Source organism: Papaver somniferum, chromosome 5 (assembly GCF_003573695.1).
Source record: "Papaver somniferum cultivar HN1 chromosome 5, ASM357369v1, whole genome shotgun sequence".
NCBI classification, from domain to species: domain Eukaryota; kingdom Viridiplantae; phylum Streptophyta; class Magnoliopsida; order Ranunculales; family Papaveraceae; genus Papaver; species Papaver somniferum.
Genome location: NC_039362.1, coordinates 139,501,152 through 139,522,500, shown reverse-complemented (window position 1 = coordinate 139,522,500; position 21,349 = coordinate 139,501,152). Strand labels below are relative to the sequence as shown.

At 35.6% G+C, this 21,349-nt stretch overlaps 1 protein-coding gene across 1 annotated transcript; it reads right to left on the bottom strand.

The window, feature by feature from the left end:
• Positions 1–8,295: 8,295 nt before the first annotated feature.
• LOC113277878 (zinc finger-containing ubiquitin peptidase 1-like) lies at positions 8,296–11,540 on the bottom strand. Its single transcript, XM_026526849.1, has 7 exons — positions 11,173–11,540; positions 10,853–10,934; positions 10,617–10,743; positions 9,393–10,321; positions 9,117–9,228; positions 8,710–8,805; positions 8,296–8,620 (listed from the first exon to the last, which is right to left on the bottom strand). The coding sequence occupies exons 2-7, from the start codon at positions 10,909–10,911 to the stop codon at positions 8,537–8,539; spliced, it is 1,407 nt and encodes a 468-aa protein (XP_026382634.1). The 5' UTR covers positions 10,912–10,934; positions 11,173–11,540; the 3' UTR covers positions 8,296–8,536.
• Positions 11,541–21,349: the final 9,809 nt, after the last annotated feature.

The following is a 21,349-nucleotide window of genomic DNA, read 5'->3' as shown; positions in this document are numbered from 1 at the left end:
CTCTCCACAGCCGAACTCATTCACCCTTCCCTTTCTTTTTTTTTCATCGCGGAAATTTAATCGTCGATTCGTGATTTAGTCGACGATTAAACTCATCTATATAATGGGTCGTCGTAAGCCGGTATCTCGTTCAAATCGATCGACTCAACAACCCATTGAAGAAGAAGAAGTTTTAGAGAGTGAAGAACAAACTCAAAATCAACCACAAAATCAACCGGAAGAAGAGATTGAAGAAGAACCAACTCCGGAAATGAGAATAAGAAGGTTAGTTTTACAAACCCATCTCGTATTTGATGTTTTAGATTGGTTTGGTCGATTTAATTCGTCAAAATCATGTTTCTGCGGCGGTTACATGGTATGGTTCGGCGCAAAACAAATCTTAGATGTGCGCCGAGCTGTTCTTGAAATTGAACCCTGAAAGTGCATATGAACGGCTCGGCGTATATCTGAAATCCGTTTTGAGCTGAACTTAGTGACACAGAGACTTATATTTAGGATCGGCTTATTCGATTGTGTTAGTTTTGTGCCGAATATGTTTTCTGAATTTCAGAAACTTTGCATGTGCGTAGGATCGGCTTGTATGGTAGTATTAATTTTGTGCCGAATAATTGTTGTTTGAATTTCAGAATTTTTGCATGTGCTTAGGATTGGCTTGTATGGTTGTATTAGTTTAGCGCCGAATAAAGGTTTCAATTCATAAGTCTAGATTAGGCTTATTCGATAGTATTAGGGTTGCGCCGAATATCATTGTTAAAATTTCATAAATTTTACAAGTGTATAGGATCGGCTTATTTATATGATATCATGTTGCGCCTAATACATGTTTGAGTTCATAATCATAGACTCGGCTTATTCGACGGTATCGGTTGTGAGCCGAATATATAGGATCGGCTTATAATTGTTTTGTGGTATGAGCCGATCCACTCTCTGTGTAAGCTAATAAAAATTTCAAGACATGATTCGGCTCATATGTGTTATTTCGGGTAAGCCGAGCCTTCTTATTTTCTTACAAGTTTTTGGCTTTCCAAATCTCTTTGTTGTTCGAATTAGTCTTATAACTTTCATACTTGTGTCAGGACCAACGCAGCTACAAAGAGGAAGAAGATGGAGGTAACACCTTTTACTTCTAAAACTCCCGATCCTAGAGGAGGAGGTAAGAAAAAATTGGGAGTGGGAGGTAGAGGAGGAATTTTAGAAGAAGAAGTTGAACAAGTAAGAATTGAAAGACAAGAAGAAGGAATAGATGAAGTTGATGATAATCAAGAAGTTCATCAAGAAACACAACCCCAAGGAAAACCCAAGAAAGACAAGAAAGGTAAGAAGGTGGCAGAACCCGAGAAAAAGAAGGACGATAATGATCGATGGATCACTGTTTTACACATTCCTGATGAAAATGACGTAATTACACCTCGATAAGATGGTTTGCCTCATGGTCTTCCGGAAGATGGAGGAAATGTGTTGATTGGTTATGCCGATTCTTGGGCGAAGAAAATTTATGAGACTCATGATCACAACCGTGCAGTCCGAGTATTGAGACACCAGAGGGCAGCGGAATGGAGTCTTGATGAAGAGGTTCCTGAGGTGATTGCTTACGTACAACGCAGTGCTTTATGGCCTATCATCAATTATGGACATAAGGAATATGATAGTGTGTCGGCCTCTGCATTTACCGAGCGCTTTTGTCCAGAAACTTACACATTTCAATTACCTTTTGGAGAGATGGCAATCACTCCTGATGAGGCTAGTAAGATTACAGGCCTTAAAGCAAGGGGTGTAAGTGTGGATGTTAGTTTTTATGACATGAGTTGGGATGAGCTATACAATTTGTACCTGGAATGCCTTGGTTGGGGTTCACAGAAAACTGAGTTGGAGTTTTGTCGATCAGTTAAAGATATCGATACCGTTTGCATACCAGGTGGCAGAAATAAGAAGAATAAGAAGATCAAGTTGACTAACTTGAAAAAGGAGTTTGAGAACACAAAGGAAAGAGTCACACAAGGTTTGTTGATAATGGATCCCGTCAAAGTGAAGCAAACCGGAACTGCCTACTTGCTTTATACTCTTGGTAGAGACATCTTTCCCGACACTACCGGAAACAAGGTAAATGCTAATTATATCCAATTGGAAAAGAATCTTGAAACTTGTAACAAGTTTTCTTGGGGAACGGCTACGCTCGCTTACCTGCTGGACCAACTTGCCACCGCGTCTAGGTTGACAAGTACAAACATCGGAGGGAACTTCACTTTGCTTCAGGTAACTTTTGGGAGTTCAGAGTATGGTTCGGCTTATAACCATAAAATCTTTTAAGCCGAAGTTTTTACTTACTTGGTTCGGCTTATAATACTTGATCCATATAAGCCGAACAGTTCTCTGAGTTTGCAAACTTTATTCTTACTTTGATGTTTCCAAGTAAAACTTGTTTCTATCAATTCAATTCCTTTGATTTTTTAATGTGGTTATTTGGATGTAGGTGTGGATATATGACCATTTCCCAATTTTGAACTTGTCCAAAGTATTTGAGAATGATGTCGATTATATTGATACAGAGCCAACTGCAGCACGGTACGCGTACGAGGACTCCAAGAAAAGGAACAAAAATAAGTTGGTGGCAAGTTTGAGAGAGACGTTAGACCGTCTTGGTGTTGATGATGTCACTTTTCAACCATATGAGAAGGAAGATGAAGAAGATGAAGTTGTTAAAGATGAGGATATGCCGGTAGGTATGTATCATGGGCCATTGTGGTATCCCGGTGGTTATGTTATATACGATCCTAGGCGATTACTCCGTCAATTAGGATGCGTCCAAAAGGTTCCTTTGTTTGACGAGAAATTCAGGTTGTTACCAAAGAGTGGTAAGGGAACTAAAAGCACCACTTCATCTTGGGAACCAAAGTATGATCCTGATCCCACCGTTGAGTTTTGGAATAATTTAGACAATCACACATTAGATGCGTCCAAGTTAACACCTTTACTTGATGATCCATGTGAAGAGGATCCGGGCTATATGGATTGGAATAACCAAATTTCTCATCCCTTCATTATCAATAAGAAAAGGCAAAAGATAGCTGATTTGGGGAAGGCGAAGCCAATCAAGATCACCAACAAGTCTACTTCCGAAGATGTAGTCAAAGCTTTCAAGATTATGGTAAAAATGACTTCACTTTATACTATTTTCATATATTAGTTATGGTAAAAATGTCTTCAACCTCATGGTTATAAGTTGTTGAAAAATGAAAAAATAGGTGTCGCGGGTAGGGAGATGTTGAAAAAAATAAAGTCCAAACTTGGTTGCAAAACACCAATGACCGTGGAAGAACAAAAATACCTCATCAACAAGTGGGATGCAATCATCAACAAAGGACAAGGACCCGAGGAACCCGAACAAAGGCCTACCACTAAGAGGTCTCGACAAGTTGGTGAAGGTACAAGCCAAGGTGGTGCTACCGTCCAACCCGGTAATGATGCGTCGGAAGATGAAGACCAAGGTGGAAGAAGAGGTGGTCGTGCAACTAAGAAGAGGGGTCGTGGTTAAATGCCCTTTTATGTACACTTTTATGGTACACTTTTATGGTACACTTTTTCTTAAGTTTTAAGTACACTTTTATGGTGTTGCAAATACCTTTGCTTTTAGGTGCTGAACTTTTTTTTTAATGGTGCTGGGATTGGGTTATGGACACCTTAAATTTCATGTTTTAATGAATAGCTTAACAGTTATGCGCCGAATTTATAGAGTTCGACTTATCCTCTAATGTTAGTTACGCGCCGAATCATTTGTCCTTCAGGTTCGGCTTTTTCTATAATTTGAGTTATAAGCCGAGCCTTAAAAATCATTATTGGTGTAACCCAGTATTGGTGTTCCTCAAGCACGATCAGGTTGATGTTCCTCGATTTCATGTTTTAGTGATCCTTGGTATCCTCGTGAATTATGTCTACTGGATCAGGTTGATTTTCCATGGGTCCAAGCACGATCTACAAAGAATATCACAAGGTTAAACACTAGAAAGGGAATATAATAACAAGGTTCGGCGCATTCGATAATCACATTATGTGCCGAACTATAAACATTTACAGGTTTCGGCTTATACGATATCCTCTATATGTGCCGAACCACGAACAATATTTTAACCCAAAAATTAACAAATTCATGTTCGGCTCAGACGATAATCATATTATGTGCCGAACCTTGAACATAAGAGGTTTCGGCTGATACGATATTCTCCATATGTGCCGAACCAGTAACAATATTTCAACCCAGAAATTAAAAAATTATGTTCGGCACATACGATTTTGGATATGTAAGCCGAATTAGTAATGATTCTATTCCGGGCTATTCAGGATGTTGTTCGACTTACTATGAAACTTTCATATAAGCCGAACTAGTGTCTAGCAAAAGGGTTGGAATTGGAAATTATAGGTTCGGCGCATGCAGTAAACAGATTCAGTAAGCCGAACCGTTCATCAATTGGTAGATTCGGCTCATAGATGTGAGCCGAACCTCAACCTGTTTCGCCGAACCATGATTCAAAAAACCTAACTTTTGATAATTGAGAGATATAAAAGTGAGATTAAGTATATGATATAAGTGTACATGTGTATTAGAAGCATTGGGTTCCTCATCAATGTCTTCATCATCAGGATTTGGCTCATAAAAATCATCATCTTGAGTTTGAGTTTGAGTTTGAGCTTGAGTTTGAGTGGGTGTAAAATCATTCTCATAATCTAAGAAATCAGCCATTTCTGGATCATTGTTGTAGTTGATATGTATTTTCCTAGGTTTTTTAGATGAATGATGACCCTCCTCATCCTCCATTGAATCAAGAATTAGAATTTTCTCACTTTCTCCTTCTCTTTCTCTCCTTCTTAACCAAACCAAAACTTTGATTTTTTTTTCCTCAAATTTTTCATCTAAACAACTCTTATAATTCTGAAAATTATTTTAATCCCTAAACAAAATATTTAATCACTAATCAAGATTATTAACACTAATACGTAAAGGGCAGATTTGCCATTAAAAAAAATTGGGTTAAGGGGTTATCTGATTTTGCTATTTCACAACCTTTTTTGTCTTCATTCAGTATGCCTTGGAAGATTTTGGTATGCCCAAAATTATAGTTCATATATAATCTAAGGTGTTTTCCTTATTCTGGGCCTTTCAAAAGATATTAGGTCGTGAGACTTTGGGTTACATGTCACATCCAGAAGAACTATGATTTTAGGCATACCAAAAACTTTCAAGGCATACAAAATAGTTTTCCCATCTTAGGTGACCTTATAAGGGGTGTTTATTGGGTAGTTCAATTACCTATATACCCTTTAACCTAAAATCAGAAAATAAACTATCGTAAACATCTCTTCTTCTTCCTCCAGCCAAACCACCTTCCTTTTCTCTCAGGTTTTTTTTTCATCACTGTAATTAATTATCTATTCGTGAAAATTCGATCATCGGTTAAATTGAACTATATAATGGATCGTATAAAGAAAAAAGCAAACATCAGGTGTTCTAAATCCTCTTCCAATCCATGAATTAAAAAAGAAGAACCAATTGAAGATGAAGGTGTAAAAACTATAATTGAATCGAAAATTCAACCATTTGAAGCTCCAAATACTGAAATGAGGATAAGAAGGTATTCCCTACAAACCCAATATTTTATTTGTTGCTTTTCATGGATTAAATGGGTTAAATTACTAAAAATTTAGAGTTTTTGACGGTTACAGTAGCGGGTTCGGCTGATAATTGAGTTGGGTTTTGAGTCGATCTGTTCTTGAAATTTCACCCTGAAAGTGTCTATGAACAGTTCGGCTAAACCTTAAATGTCAATTTTTATCCGAACCCCAAAATGTGTATTGAATATGTCCCAGAACAGTGTCAGGTTCGGCTAATACCTTGCAAACCTTCCCGACCGAACCTGAGAAGTGAAATTTACCCCAGGTGGTTGTCAGGTTCGGCTGACTCGATTAGATCACTTTCAAGCCGAACCTCTCTCTGTAAACACTTCGAAAATATTTATTTGCAGGTTCTAGGTTCGGCTAGCTCGTGTTGTTGAGTTATCAGCCGAACCTTCTCTTTACACACTCAAGTTTTTCGATCTTGTTTTGGCCATAACTTTTTCGTCCGATGTCGGAATGACCTCATTCTTTTTGCGTTGTATTTGTCTTTTCATTCTCTTGAAGTTGAAGATAAGATCTAATTGATTTTAATGAGTTTAATGTGGACCTTGGTATTCTCCATCATTAGACTTCATTTTCTTAACACTTTTAGTAATTTCCACTTTTTTTGTTTGGTTCATCCTATGAAAAGGCTGCACAATAGAAAACATATGTAATAAAAAGCCTAACCCCTAAATGTGTATGAATTTAAGTGTTTCATGGAAAATCAGTATCATGTTCGGATGATGTGATTTTTTGAATATGAGACGTACTTGGAAAAATATATAGTTCGGCTGATACGATATTTAGAGTGAAAACCGAACCTAACTCTCAGGAATAAGTTCGGCTTGTTATTAGATTTTATAAGACGAACTAGGATCTTGCAAATAGGTTGGAAGTTGGAAAATGAAGGTTCGGCGTATAACGTTAACAAATTCAGCTATCCGAACTGTTCGTCAATTTAGTGGGTTCGGCTTATATTTTTAAGCCGAACATAGTCATGGTTCGCCGAACCATGATGAAAAATACAACTGTTGATGATTTCAAGCTACAAAAGTGACATTAAACATAAAATAGAAGTGTACATGCGTGTTAGAAGCATTGGGTTCCTCATCTATGTATTCATCATCTGGATTTGGCTCATAAAAATCATCATCTTGAGTTTGAGTTTGAGTTTGTGTAAAATCATTCTCATAATCTAAGAAATCAGCCATTTCTGGATCATTGTTGTAGTTGATATGTATTTTCCTAGGTTTTTTAGATGAAGAATGACCCTCCTCATCCTCCATTGAATCAAGAAGAAAATTTTTCTCACTTTCTCCTTCTCCGTCTCTCCTTCTCAATAAAAACTTTGATTTTTTTTCCCCAAATTTTTTCATCTAAACAAACCTTTATAATTCTGAAAGTTATCTTAATTACTAAACAAAAATTTTAATCACTAATCCAGATTACTAACACTAAACGTAAAGGATAGATTGGCCATTAAAAAAAAATTGGTTAAGGGGATTTCTGATTTTGTTATTTCACATCCTTTTTTGTCTTTATTCAGTATGCCTAATAAGATTTCAGTATGCCCAAAATCATAGTTCATCTAGAGTCCCAAACTTACATGGTATTGGTTTTTTTGCTGACTCGCATCTGAATCTGACTCACGAGGTTACATGACACATCTAAAGTCCCAAACTTACAGGGTATTGGTTTTTTGCCGACTCGTCGTCTGAATCTGACTCGATGTGAGTCAGACGTAAGACTGTTTATTTTTTTAGTTTGAATAGATCTGTCTCGCGATTTCAACTAGACATAACTCCTGATTCGGACCCGTTTGAGTCAGGAAGTAAAACATCGCCACTAACTCACATGGTTTGAGTCAGATTTGGCTAAAAAAAATGCATTGAGTCAGATCCAGATGAGTCATGTGATTTCAATCAGATCCAGGTAAATCAGATCAAAAAGAAAAAAAATCATTTCAGATAGATTTTGGGCGGTGTTGTAGGACATATAAGTATATTTTGGGTCAAATGACGGGTATTTTCCGATACATTCTTTCCGGTGTTGTAGGACATACAAGTATATTTTGGGTCACATGACGGGTATTTTCCGATACATTCTTTCCGAGTCACGAGGTAGATTTTGAATCAGGCTCACCGTCCAATTCCCATGAGCAAAATGTTGTCAAGATTTTCGAAACACATGGATCTGATGATTTAGATTCACTGAAGAACTTACAACATTCCTCCATTCAAACAGAACGGATTACAAAGGCGTTTGTATCAAGTTACAGTGGTAGTAGTAGTAGAGCCAATTTTGATCCTCAATTTCGGAATTTCATGTCTTACAAAGGGTTTAATCCAAGATCTAGTAATATTACTAGAGAAAAGAAATCATAAAAAACTGTTATAGCTTTATCTCTACATGTGAGTGCAATGGTGGTGGGTGCTACTTATGTTGTTGTTCCTTTATACAGAAGGATTTGTCAAGCAACCGGGTACGGAGGAACTGTACAAAGATTTGAAACTTTAAAAGGAAAAGTTGCTAGACATGCTCAAAATGGAACTGCTCCTACAAGGGAGATTGTGCTGCAATTTAATGTTGATAGAATGCGATGGAAGTTTACTCCTACACTAAGAAGTGAGAGTCAAGCCCGGAGAATGACCTTGCATATTGCATTGCCGAATGTTGCAGTTCAACCCCAAGTACTAATGTCTCTGCCTACAATGTTACTCTTATGAAAGATGGAGTTTAGTGCAACAAAATAGAGAGTCTCAGCTTTGAAGAGCAACTACTTCAAGCTGAAGAATACATATCCAGAATTTGTGACAGACCCGAGATCTGTTAGAGGCATTAGAGGGTTATTATAAAGAATTAGGGTTACTTACAGTTCTAAAACTTACTAAGCCTCAAAGAAGATGCTATCTATAGTTTTCATTTGTTCTGTTTCTTTCTCATTTGCAATCCACTGATCAATATAACACAACTGCAACCAAAAAGAAAAAGAAAAAATGAACTTGATTTTCTACTATCAAACGACGGTATAAGTTAAAAACTTATGAGATGAAATATAACCTGATATTGTGGCTTCTTAAGAGTGTGGACCCCTCTTTTGATAAGCTTTTGCCACCCAAAATTTTGTTTAAGAGACCACTCCAGAGCTTTTGTTTTCTGTACGTGCCAGGACATATAGATGACGGACCATAAGTAATCTGAAAGGTAGGGGCGAAACAGAACATTCTGAAGAGATTGATGGATTTGATTTATTAGTTAAGCAACCTAACAATTGTCTCGATTAAACCAAATATATGTTTGGCTGAAAACAAGTTGAAATAATTGGCAGTGTTACTAGTCTTTGGACAACATGATCAAATGGATAAAGCAGAAATGAGAACAAGTAGTTGGTAAGCCAAAGGTTTAAGAAACCCTTTCAAGAATAAAAGAGAATCCAACCTAAATACTCAATTAACTAAAGAACTTACATGGCCAGGGTCTAAAATTAAGAGGGTGCACTGTTTCGACCCATCTTGTGGCTGCTTGCGTTGTATCCCGACGATGGTTCTCGAATGACCCTGATGCTGAAAGTATAAAGGCCTGCTTAAAAAATGTGAACCATAATTAACAATATACTCATCCTCAAACTTTACACCGACATTTAAAGACTTAATTCCAATGATGATAATCATTCAATTTCCACATTAAGTTGTACTAAATTTGCAAGATACCAGCTGATTAAAACAAGATAAATTTTAACTCACGTTTTTTTACTAATAGTAACACGTTGGTGATTGCCCAACCTGCTGAACCCCTCGTCGGCAAAATAGTTCCAGACCCAATCGACCAAAACGTCGTGACCCTTGATGTTCTTCACACCATATTTATTTGACTTAGCGCTTCCGTTAAATCCATTGCTATATCCACTGGTGGAGGTAGAAGGACTATCCCTAGTTTGAGAGTCGGGGCCGGTAGTTATAGGTTGTTGTTGCTGCCTTCTGAGATTCCTTCCTTGTAAAAAATTGTCCATTGGTCCATAAACTTGCTCTACTTTTCTTTTCGCTTCACTATTCATCTCAACATGCTCCGCCCCTCTATTACCACCACAATATAATGATTCAAGTTCCTTACTACCAAAATCTACTATTCTGGCCCGAAGCCTGAAAGAGCGAAACAGTGCTGCACATTCAGTTGTTCCAATCCATTTGTTCGTGCCATAAACTTCATTTTTCAATGAATTTGAGCCATCTATGTCAAAACCTCTCTGCCAAGCAATTTCAAGCCATCTTTGGAGTGACGCGATATCAGGAACAAATCCTGACCCGCCAAACAATACTTCCTTGGCTTCTTGGCTTTGCATTAACAAATGTGAGGAAAGCATTTGGATGTTACGCCATCCACAACCCCACCCTCGATCTTCTGATTCAACAGACTGGAAATGATCTATATAGCTTGATAAAATACAAGTCGAATTTTCTCTTTCCAATTCTAAACATCTTCTCAACAAAGCCATGAGACTCCTTTCAACTTTATAGTAAAAGCTTCTAAGCTGTAAATTAACTAAACAGGAAATTTTCTCTGGAATAGATACCTCTGCATCATCATTCATCTTACTATTACATCTTGAGGTACTGGGTTCTGAATTATCTCCAAAATCAGATTGAAAAGAACTGGTACTACATATCCAATTACCCTGCAGACGGGTTTTTAAGAAGCAAAGTTAGAACACTCACCTGCACACATAATATAACAAACAACAAAGGTGCAATTTGAAACCATTTGTTTCGGTTTTCAGATACTACATGTGTGGCATGCATTGATATGACTTGGAAACCACATACAAACAGATATCAAACACCAGGGTATCTATCTGCACTCTTCGATGTATAATTTCCATTTAAGGTTCCTCTCCATTTCTTCAGTCTTTAGGGTTTATCAGTTTTATGTATCAGTAACAAAGACGTAGACAGCAAATAACTTAAACATACTGTGTTTTTTCGAGGACTAGTTGGTCTAAGGGCAATTTGTTGAGCCAACTCCATGTCCCTCGCAATTTGTTGAGACAACTTCATGTCCTTTGCAAGTTCCTCTTCCTCAAAATGATTGTTTGCGTGCCTGTATTCATTTGGTCACAACATCAGAATAATGCAGCTTTCGAATTCAGTACCAAAAGGTCCAAAACTTATAAGAAAGCCAAATATAACAAAAATACATATGAGAATACCTTTCAAGCTCAGTTGAAGGCACTATAACATCACAAATAGGACAAGCAGCGAAAGCCATCACCGGGTCTATGCAAATTCCTCCTGAACAACGAAAGCTTAATTCCTTCAAATTGAAATCATAAAATAGAACATATGTACTAAGAAATAGAATGGTAAAGGCTTATCCAATGTCGGATATTCTGACATTAATCTTTAACCTCACTTGATTTACTGCTATAAAGCTCTTCAATTAAACCCTAACCTTAGATCATAAGCATTTAATCAATCAAAATTGGCTTAAACGATTGAATAATTAGGGTTTAAGAAGTGTGAGATTTACCTGTAGAGCTGTACTGTACTTCTTTGTTGAATCTATGGTGGTGGAAGATAATCCGGCTTTGCACGGTCAACTGACTTAACACTGGTTTTCATACAATTTCTTCAATTTGGGGATTTTGTTGTTGACGAAAAAGAACTTCGGAAGTTTTAGGGTTCTAGGGTCTTGAAAAGGTCGAGACGTTTTTCTTTTTTCTTTCGTTCCACTTTCCCGCTATGAAACTAAGGACCTGTTTTGTTCAACAGCCCCACAACCCTCCGAGAGGAGAAATCCCAAAACTTCTACCCGTCAATTTTGTTTTTGTTTTGAGACATGCCATTCAGTTTTCCAAGGGCATTTCCTATCGGATTCAGCAAACCTAGAAAATCTGTTCAGCCAGGTGATGATCAAATGATATTTTGCACTATGGTAAAAGTAATAGGCGGATATAATCAACCGCGTGGATGCTGTAAAACCACTGGCGGTTCAAGGAAATCTGCCGGCAGGTTATGTTCGTCCGCCAATGGCTATTTTTTCAAAAATAAAAAAACGGTCATATTTTTACCACTATAAGTTACCACCACCTTCAAACAACCTACTCATGCCAAAATTCAATTTTCTTGAATTTTGTCTTCTAATCTATTTCAAATTTTTAGATGAAATGTCTGGAAAGGCGATAACACTTTTTTGCGAGAGAAAACTTGAAGCTAATGTTTCTATGATATGTTGAAGTTTTAGAAAGATTGAAAATTGTAAAAGGAAAGTGCAAGTTTTAGAAGTGGCTCCAAGAAAATGTTCCGCTAATAGGCAGAGAAAAGCTCCAGTTTTGAAAGTTAACAACATAAAATACGGAAACAAATTAAGGGGGAACAGTTCAGGAGCGCGTTGAATGGAAGATATGTCAAATGAAGATAAACAGGAGGCCAAAGATTGTACTTGATTTTTATTGAAGTTATTAGTTTACTTCTTATTATTGTCTAAATTTACGTCTTGTAAAGAACTGGCAGTAACATTAATCAATGAAAATATTTAGATCTTAAAATAGATTTGTATTTCATATTAAGCGATATTTATCACATTTAAACTTGCATATATAATAACGACAACAATATCATCAAACAACATCAAAACCAGCGACATTATTTTTATAGAGTTCATAGTATTCAAAATGCTTTAACTCTTTTTCGTTTTCTTCAGTAATCTTGGTCTGAGCGATGGTTTTCTAAAAAACAGATATACAACAAGTTAGTTAAGATATTATCGTTGATCACAAAGGTATTAAGATATACTCATCAGTTTTTCGTCGGATAATCCAGAATTATTGCTGTGAACCATCCATAAAACTTCTGTATAATATTTGACTTCATTAGTGATGAATGAAAATCTTAATTCTAGGCTCTTGATGTTTCTTATATATTCATTTCGCAATGCCACAAACCTTTGCAACAGTCATTCCCAGAAATGGTCATTGTTCATATTTCTTGTTATACGATGTATCCAACATCGAACAAGAGTAATATTTTCTTCCATAGTAAAGACGGGGAAAGCCCTTATGATGTGGTGAAGATATGATTGAGATAGACCATTTTCAAGTATGTTAAAACAAGCTTCGTAAAGAAAAGGTTTGTCGTGAGCTTCCTCCCAATTATCTAGAGTTATTTGGATCAATTCAGCTCCAGTTACACCGACAAATTCTTCTCTATCAATTTCCCTTACACGATCAAAGAATTTCGTGACAGCACGATTAATTGAATGAAAACGAAGATAAATACCACAAGCATCTCGGTTTTCGGGTTTCTGGCCCTGTTTGTGAGACGAACATTGTGAAAATGTTCTGCCAAAAAGATGCGTCTGACATGTCTTGATCGCGCATAACATTTTATTCTTCCTTATGAAAAACGTAGGCTTTGCATATACCTAAATCCTCCTCTTGAGTAAATTTTGGACCACGTATTCTAGCAGAAATTTTACAAAGAAAGAAGAAGATGTGAATCTGAAGATAGGAAGAGTTGATTTTATAGGGTAAGAATAGAGCCGATAGAAATATAGCCTTTGGCGGTCAAAGTAAAACCGTACGGCTTTTTTTTTAGTTATATTTTATGTAATCAAACCAAAATTCTTCGCCTTTGCACCATCAATATCAACTAATTTAAAACTTTCTTGTAATAAAAACATACTACATTGGACTAACCAAATTACATCAGATTAAAGAAAATACATTAGATTAAAGAAACTACTACTGCGCCTTCAATTGACATCCTCATTTAATAGCCGCCTTCTGGAATTCCAAAGATGCCGAAGGGGTTGAATTTGTTCATCTGCCTAAGAATGTTGAAACAAGCTTGGAAAAGCGAAAGGTTTGTCGTGAGATGCTTCCCACTCCGCTAGTGTTCTCGGTTCCACTTCATCTACAGATTCAACATTCAATTTATTTGTGTGATGGTGCACTAGTAGACCTGGGAATCCCGATACATTCCGACTAATTACACTAAAACGATGCGACAATCCAGCGGCCTCACGGTTAAACTAGTTCCCTGTTTTTGCAATCGAACTTTCTAAAAAAAAACTCTCAAAATGTTATCTTCGACGCGGCTTCATCTTTATTGATGTTATCATTTGTTTCAGTAACATAGTCTCTACAAATACTTAAATCCTCTTTTAGAGTGAATCTAGAACCACGAACTCTGGGAGGCATTCTTGAATATGATTTTTGAGTGAGTGATGTATAGAGGTGTGGAATATGTGAATTTGGAGTTTAAAATAAAGAGTATTTATATGGTTTAAAATTTGTAGCCTTTAGATGACGAGAGTTGTTAGACGTTCAGATGTAGTCGTTGGCGTTTGAAGATTACGCGCTAGCGGATAAACTACAACCGCTGGCATTTTGTTTCAATCCACGTGGTTATTCTTTATCCGCCAACGGCTGGACTTCGTTCGCGCGGTTCTAAATCAAACGTGTGTCTCTTCTTCGTCCACACTCAACAAACCAATAAATTTTTTGGGTTGTTTTCTCGTTTTTCATGTTTGTTGATTCCATAGTGGGAGAAAAATGATTAAATCATGGATTTGTTCATTTCATAGGAATTTCCCTAAGTCAGTGGAATAGACATTCAAAATGTTTTTCTAGATAAGTAATGGTTTGAAAATTGTACCCAAAAAATATATTATGGATTCCAATCTAAGATCAAGCATTATAGAGGAGTATTTCTCTTTTCTTCGGCTACGAGAACAACTATATATTGTGGCACATATTTGGCCTGCAGAAACTGGTTATCTATGTAGTGCGTAAGCTTAGTTTTGTTATCCATATAAACATGACAGAATTGTTTAAGGTAAAGTTTATTACGATGTAATATAATGTCTGTTAGAGCGTAGCTCGGTTGAACCCACCAAGCGTTGGTAAGTCAAGCTTGGTTGTCATATTTTAGTGAACCAAAACTCATTTAAAGAGTCGCTTGATTATGTACTAGAGTCAACTTCGTATAGGTTATCTTGAAAGTATTAGGATATGAGACATTACAAGTATTACGTGAAGACTTGAAGAAGTGAAGAAGTAAGGAGCTACAACGACAACATCATCCTTCCACTTGAGGTTAATAATATTTGACTTCAACTGTTTCATTCCCTAACGTATCTTTCAAATCGTGCATATTGTAAACATAACCGCGAATCATGAATGATTATACTCTAGTTATACGTAGTATTAAGGAATACAATACGATGTATAACGCTTATCTTTTGAACTTCGTATATAAGACATCGACATAATCGTTTGAATGTTATTGTGACTATGTATGGGTATGAGGTAAAGATTTCATCATAAGAAACAATGTTTTACATTCGTTTAAAGGAAGTAAATTCATGAACTTGTTTCGTGAATCGAAAGGGAAATCTCTATGCTTATTGGTATTGTTATTCATTGCATATCTTTTGAACTACCAATATGAGTGATTAGTTTAACCGCTCATGACTTGCTTATGTTCTTGGTAAAACTATTCACAAGGCCTGACTTTTGTATTGGTATGACTTTTATTAGTGAAACTGATCTTAAGTAATCACCTGAGATGGTATTATCGATTTATTGTAATTGGTATGACCAACTCTAGGCAAAGGGAAATCGATCCTAGTAATAGGTGCAACCGATCACAAGAGGGGAATCGATCCTTGTAAGAGATGCATCAAGTTTCTAGATATTAGGAACCGATCCTATTAACATGTGCAACACGTTTTTAGATATTGAGAACATATCCTATGGACATGTGCAACAAATACGAGTTAGATACCATATATATGTGGGAGCCGATCCTAGTACCTAGTCAACCGAATTTTGGAAAGCTAGTGTGACTAATTCCAGTACCCACATGGAGGTAGAACCAAAACTTGTTTTGGTAGAACCAAAACTTGTTTTGGTAGAACCGTGAAACCCATGTTTGGTGATTGAGTGTTCTTGATCAATCACATAGCTCTTAGAAGTCAGATGAACCAATTCTAAACTTGTTTGGAAGTGTGGCAAATCGATTCCAAGATAGTAAATACGAAATATGATTTACTAAGTTAAGATGTCGACATACTTTGAACATGTGCAATAACGCTTATCTTTTATTGTTCAGAGATATTCCTTAATAGCTAAAGGAAAATCCCGGATCGAAAATAAATTGAGAATCTTTTAATTAAGGTTTTTAATTTTATTTTTGGAAAATGAAAATTAATAATGTGCATTTACTAGTTGGAGATTTTCTAAGAGATTTCGGTTATTATTTGGACAAAGCATTTCCAGGAATTATGGAAACCGAATTTGGAAATATATTGCATATCTTGAGAATATTTTTGGTTTTGGAATACAAACTTCCTTGGTCTATAAATGTCAAAGTTTGAATTTCGAGCAAACTAATCCTCAGAGCCAGCAAAACTACCTAGTTGTGTTGTTACTGGTGGAGCCGCCTATTCGGAGAGGAAAGTAACCTAATCAGGCAAAATCTCTTACGGCCTCTCGGTTTAAAGACTTCTTTGGGATTGAAAAGCTCTATTAGTACCGTTGGTTGCGGTTTATTATTAGTTTTCGATTTATTTGATTGACTAACGATTGTTGAACTTTGATTGCACCTAGTTCGTTTATGCTTGAGAATCTTCTCTTCTGATATAAGATTCACTCAAACTAGATCGAAGTTTCGACAGGGATCTTTAGACTGTTTGTAGATCTAAACACGTCTTGTGATAATCAATTGTTAACAGACTCCGTTCTATGTGTGATTGATAACAAGAGATTCAAGTTTATTGTGTGAAGGTGTTTATTGAATATCTAATGTATTAGGGATTGGAATTTTTGAACACGAATGAAGTATGTAATACTCTTGTTCCTAAATGTATTAGGGATTGGAATTATGTACATGTATGTCTTGAGAGACTTACATAATCAGTGGGATAACAAATAATTGTATATCATTGTCCTATATACTAACATGCTTAGTAACAATGGTATAATACTCTATGAGATAGGTTGTATTTCGAAAATGCATAAGATTCTTCTCAGAATTTTTCATTATATGAACCATGGCTATTGTGTTCTAGAAAAATCTGGAATCCTAAATATATTTTGGATAAACTACCAAAGTATATATATGTACATTTTCAGAGCAAAGACTGTCACTGTATCGCCGTCTAGGATGCGATTTGAAAAATATGTAATCCTACAAGGAATGAGTTTTCAGTTAATAATTCTATTAACAATGGATTGCTTCATACACCTCGCAGCTGTTTTAATGAAGCAAGTGATCTTTTGAAATTTACAGGGTTTATGATTCTGATGGTATTTTTAACAAATATCATATTTTGTTCAAATTTATCTCTGTATACTCTAGTAGAAAATTCTTGAGTAAATTTCAAGTGATATTATCAAATTTTTTTAATAAAAGAGTAAACAGACTTTTGGACAAAAACATGGAATCTATCTAAAATAAAGATCCAGTCCATGAAAAACTGATTTTCCAAAAGCAAGACCCAGATATAAAATCGGAATTGTTTCCCCACAAGTCTCGGTTTCCGATTTTGATAAAATTTCCTAAAGCTAGTTATTTTCGGTTTCTGATATCTATTCTTCCTACAAAAAGATACTCTCTTGCTATGTTCACGAACATATTGGGGAAGGTTGACTGAAACCGTAACTAAGATTTTTCATATTTTTGCAAATATGGGAAAAAGGAAATCAAGAACCAAATTTGTTGATGATCGGGTCAGGGCTGATGATATTGATAAGATCAGATTTCCTAACAGTATTGATGACAAAGCATGAATTTGCTCGTTTCGTTGACAACTTTTTCTTTAATAAATACGAAGCTCTCAAGGGAATGGGATTCACTATCGAAAAGAAGTTTGATCCAAATGTCCAAGATAAGGATTATGTGAAGTTTGTTCAAGATCGGAAATGGGGAAATCTTTTTGATCTTGAAAAATATCCACCTGATATGGTAAGAGTGTTCTATGCCAATATACACAATGTTGATCATAAATTTTTTACCTTTGTGACTCTTGTTGGTCGAGGAATCTATTATGTTGATCGTAAGACAGTTTAAAATGTTATTAAGTACAATGTGGAATGTAATCACTTGATTACAGGAGTTGAAATTGAATACGATACCATTTCAACATGTCTCATTTGAAAGAAGGTTACCTGGGAAAATGGTAGATTAGCAACAAAAGATATACCTCTTCATCTTAGGGTATTTGGTAAACTTGCTTTAGCAACTCTATTTGCAAGTACAAGAGATAAGTCAGTTTGGGATAAGATGTTTGCAGGATTCGTCTTTTTCCTGTTAAAAGAAGATTCTCAAATTGATCTCTGTGGAATCATTGTCAGTCAAATGATCAAAATATCATATTCTATCTCTTCTTATGGAATCAAGAGACGCCTCGGTTTCCCGTGTATAATTACCAAAATCTGTGAATTTATCGCATGAGATGACTTTGTTGATATGAAAAGCATTAAAGATGTAACTAAGAAGACTATAAGTCAAATGATTAAGGGACAAACCCACAATGATGTTGTTAAAATAATTTCACCAAATTCCAACAACAAGTCTCTTCTTATTCATCTTGAAAATCTTGGTAAACAACTTGACTGTTTTCAGAAACAGTTGGGCTTTGTTGCTCGAAAAGATCCAGAAACTCTTAAAGGAATTCAAAAAATTGAATCAGAGTTTTGGAACCAAGAATAGGAAATTGAAGAAGAGCGTTAAAAATCACTTGGTCACAAAGAATGTTCTTCCCAATAATTGAGTTGCAATTAAAATAGACATTAGTTTTTGATTTCTTTTAATAAAGTCTATTATGAATAAAACTATCTTATTATGAATAAAATTATTTAGTTTATAATTTTTCTTGTGATAGTTTATGATTACGTAGCATGTGCTTGAATGATTTATCTTATTGCTATGTATGTTTATGGGATGTTTGATTTCGGTTTTCATGACCTTAATATTCGATCTCATATGTTGTGAACCCTTATGGTTTGGGTGACTTTTTGGTTTAGCAGGATTATGTTCTAGCCCATGTTGGTAGGCTTTATCAAAGGATCATGAGGGGTTCTGATTGAAACAATATGTGAAAAAGTTACAATATGTTGAATCGTTTGGTTTAGCATAAAAACATATGTGTTTCGGGGTTTTCAACTTTTGCTTGCAGTAGTTAAAACCGGTTTTCAACCTTTCTCTGGTAAAGGTTGGTTGTTGTTATTCTTTTGTCTTGCATAAGGATGACAACATAATGATATTTCTGTATCAATTCTCCCTGGAAAGAAGATGCAAACATATTGGAGAATAGGATGCAAAACTTGAGGTAACGACTTTGTTAGTTAATCGTTTTCCTGTTTAAGAAAAGCCTGATTTTATTGCGTATATTTATTGCTTTTGCTTAACAAAATTCGGTACAATTGATGTTTAATTCCATTATTTTTGTACGGATGTGTGTGTGATTCAATTGTTTCCGGTTAAGAAAAACTATTGTTATCTTGCTTTATTGTTTGGTATCAATCCTTTAGGCTTACAAAAATTCGATGCAATTGCGGTGCTTTAATGTCTATGTTGTTTCAATTGCTTCCGGTTGAGGTAAATAATTATGCAAGTTGATTTATTTTGGTTTGTCTGAATTGTTTATGGCTTAACAAAAGAAAAGGTTTTCGGAATGAATTTTTTAGTCCAATTCGATTTCGGATAAGAGAAACTAAGTTAATTCTGATCTTAGTTAGACTTATCAAAGTGGAGGTTTCGATTATTCAAGTCTAATCGAATGCCTTAACAAGAAATGCTAGTTGACTAACCTAGTACCTGTCTTGTTTAAAAGTGAAAGGTCTAAGTTATACGGATAATTTGAACCTGATGAGAAAAATTGACTTATCGAACAAGCGATTGTATTTGTACAATCGGTTTAGCAAAGGAACTAAGGTGCTTAGTCGATTTTTGGTTTGCTAAACTTTATGGGAAAATTGCTTTGGGAAATTGTTTCCTTGGTAACATATCAAAACAAAATTATTTTGTGGTTTCGGTTTTGATATTGGTTATGAAAAATTGTATGTGGAACCCCGTGCTTAACTCGATAGGTTGCAAGTCTTGTGAGATTTGTAAGATCCTTTCGGTTTGTTCTTTTATTTGCTCGTACCTTTGTCATTTTGTGACAAAAAGGGGGAGAAATATATGGAGTAAACAAGTGATACTGGTATTGATTTATATTGATTGGTATCACTAAGGTAAATGACATTGGTGCTTAAATGCTATATCTAATGAAAGAGTAAAGCATAGACTAAGGAGGAGTAGCATATCATATTGATACTTGTAGTTACATGGACTACAAAGGGAATGACAAAGACGTGCGGGTTGAAAATCTACCTATCTTACCTTTAGGGGGAGTATTAGGTTTGTTATTATAATGTCAACATCGGCATTTATGGATTGAATGTATACATGTTATTGTGTTGTTGAAATTAGGAATCAAGCGTATGTGTAATGAATTCTTGTAGTTTGTTTATCCATATGATGTAAGAGTTTTGTCACTAAAAATTGACAAAGGTGGATATTGTTAGAGCATAGATCGATTGAACCCACCAACCGTTGGTATGTCAAGTTTGGTTGTCATATTTTAGTGAACCAAGACTCATTTAAAGAGTCGCTTGATTATGTACTAGAGTCAACTTCGTATAGGTTATCTTGAAAATATTAGGATATGAGACATTACAAGTATTACGTGAAGACTTGAAGAAGTGAAGAGCTACAACGACAACATCATCCTTCCACTTGAAGTTAGTAATATTTGACTTCAACTGTTTCATTCCCTAACGTATCTTTCAAATGGTTCATATTGTAAACATAACCGCGAATCATGAATGATTATACTCTAGTTATACGTAGTATTAAGGAATACAATACGATGTATAACGCTTATCTTTTGAACTTCGTATATAAGACATCGACCTAATCGTTTGAATGTTATTGTGATTATGTATGGGTATGAGGTAAAGATTTCATCCTAAGAAACAATGTTTTACATTCGTTTAAAGGAAGTAAATTCATGAACTTGTTTCGTGAATCGAAAGGGGAATCTCTAGGCTTATTGGTATTGTTATTCATTGCATATCTTTTGAACTACCAATATGAGTGATTAGTATAACCGCTCATGAATTGTTTATGTTCTTGGTAAAACTATTCACAAGGCTTGACTTTTGTATTGGTATCACTTTTATTAGTGAAACCGATCTTAAGTAATCACTTGATATGGTATTATCGATTTATTGTAATTGGTATGACCAACTCTAGGCAAAGGGGAACCGATACTAGTAAGAGGTGCAACCGATCACAAGATGGGAATCGATCCTTGTAAGAGGTGCATCAAGTTTCTAGATATTGGGAGCCGATCCTATGAACATGTGTAACAAACACAAGCTAGATACCATATATATCTGGAAACCGATCCTAGTACCTAGTCAACCTAATTTTGGAAAGCTAGTGTGACTAATTCCAGTACCCACATGGAGGTAGAACCAAAACTTTTTTTGGTAGAACCGTGAAGCCCATGTTTGGTGATTGAGTGTTCTTGATCAATCACATAGCTCTTGGAAGTCAGATGAACCAATTCTAAACTTGTTTGGAAGTGTGGCAAATCTATTCCAAGATAGTAAATATGAAATATGATTTACTAAGTTAAGATGTCGACATAC

Bases quoted from the DNA above. Each gene is read 5' to 3' on its own strand.
- LOC113277878 (XM_026526849.1), bottom strand. From the start codon at position 10,911: ATGGCTTTCGCTGCTTGTCCTATTTGTGATGTTATAGTGCCTTCAACT. The intron at 9,229-9,392 runs GTGAGTTAAAAT...TTTTTTAAGCAG, and splicing joins GTTACTATTAGTAAAAAAAC to GCCTTTATACTTTCAGCATC. The intron at 8,621-8,709 runs GTTATATTTCAT...TTTTGGTTGCAG, and splicing joins TTAAGAAGCCACAATATCAG to TTGTGTTATATTGATCAGTG.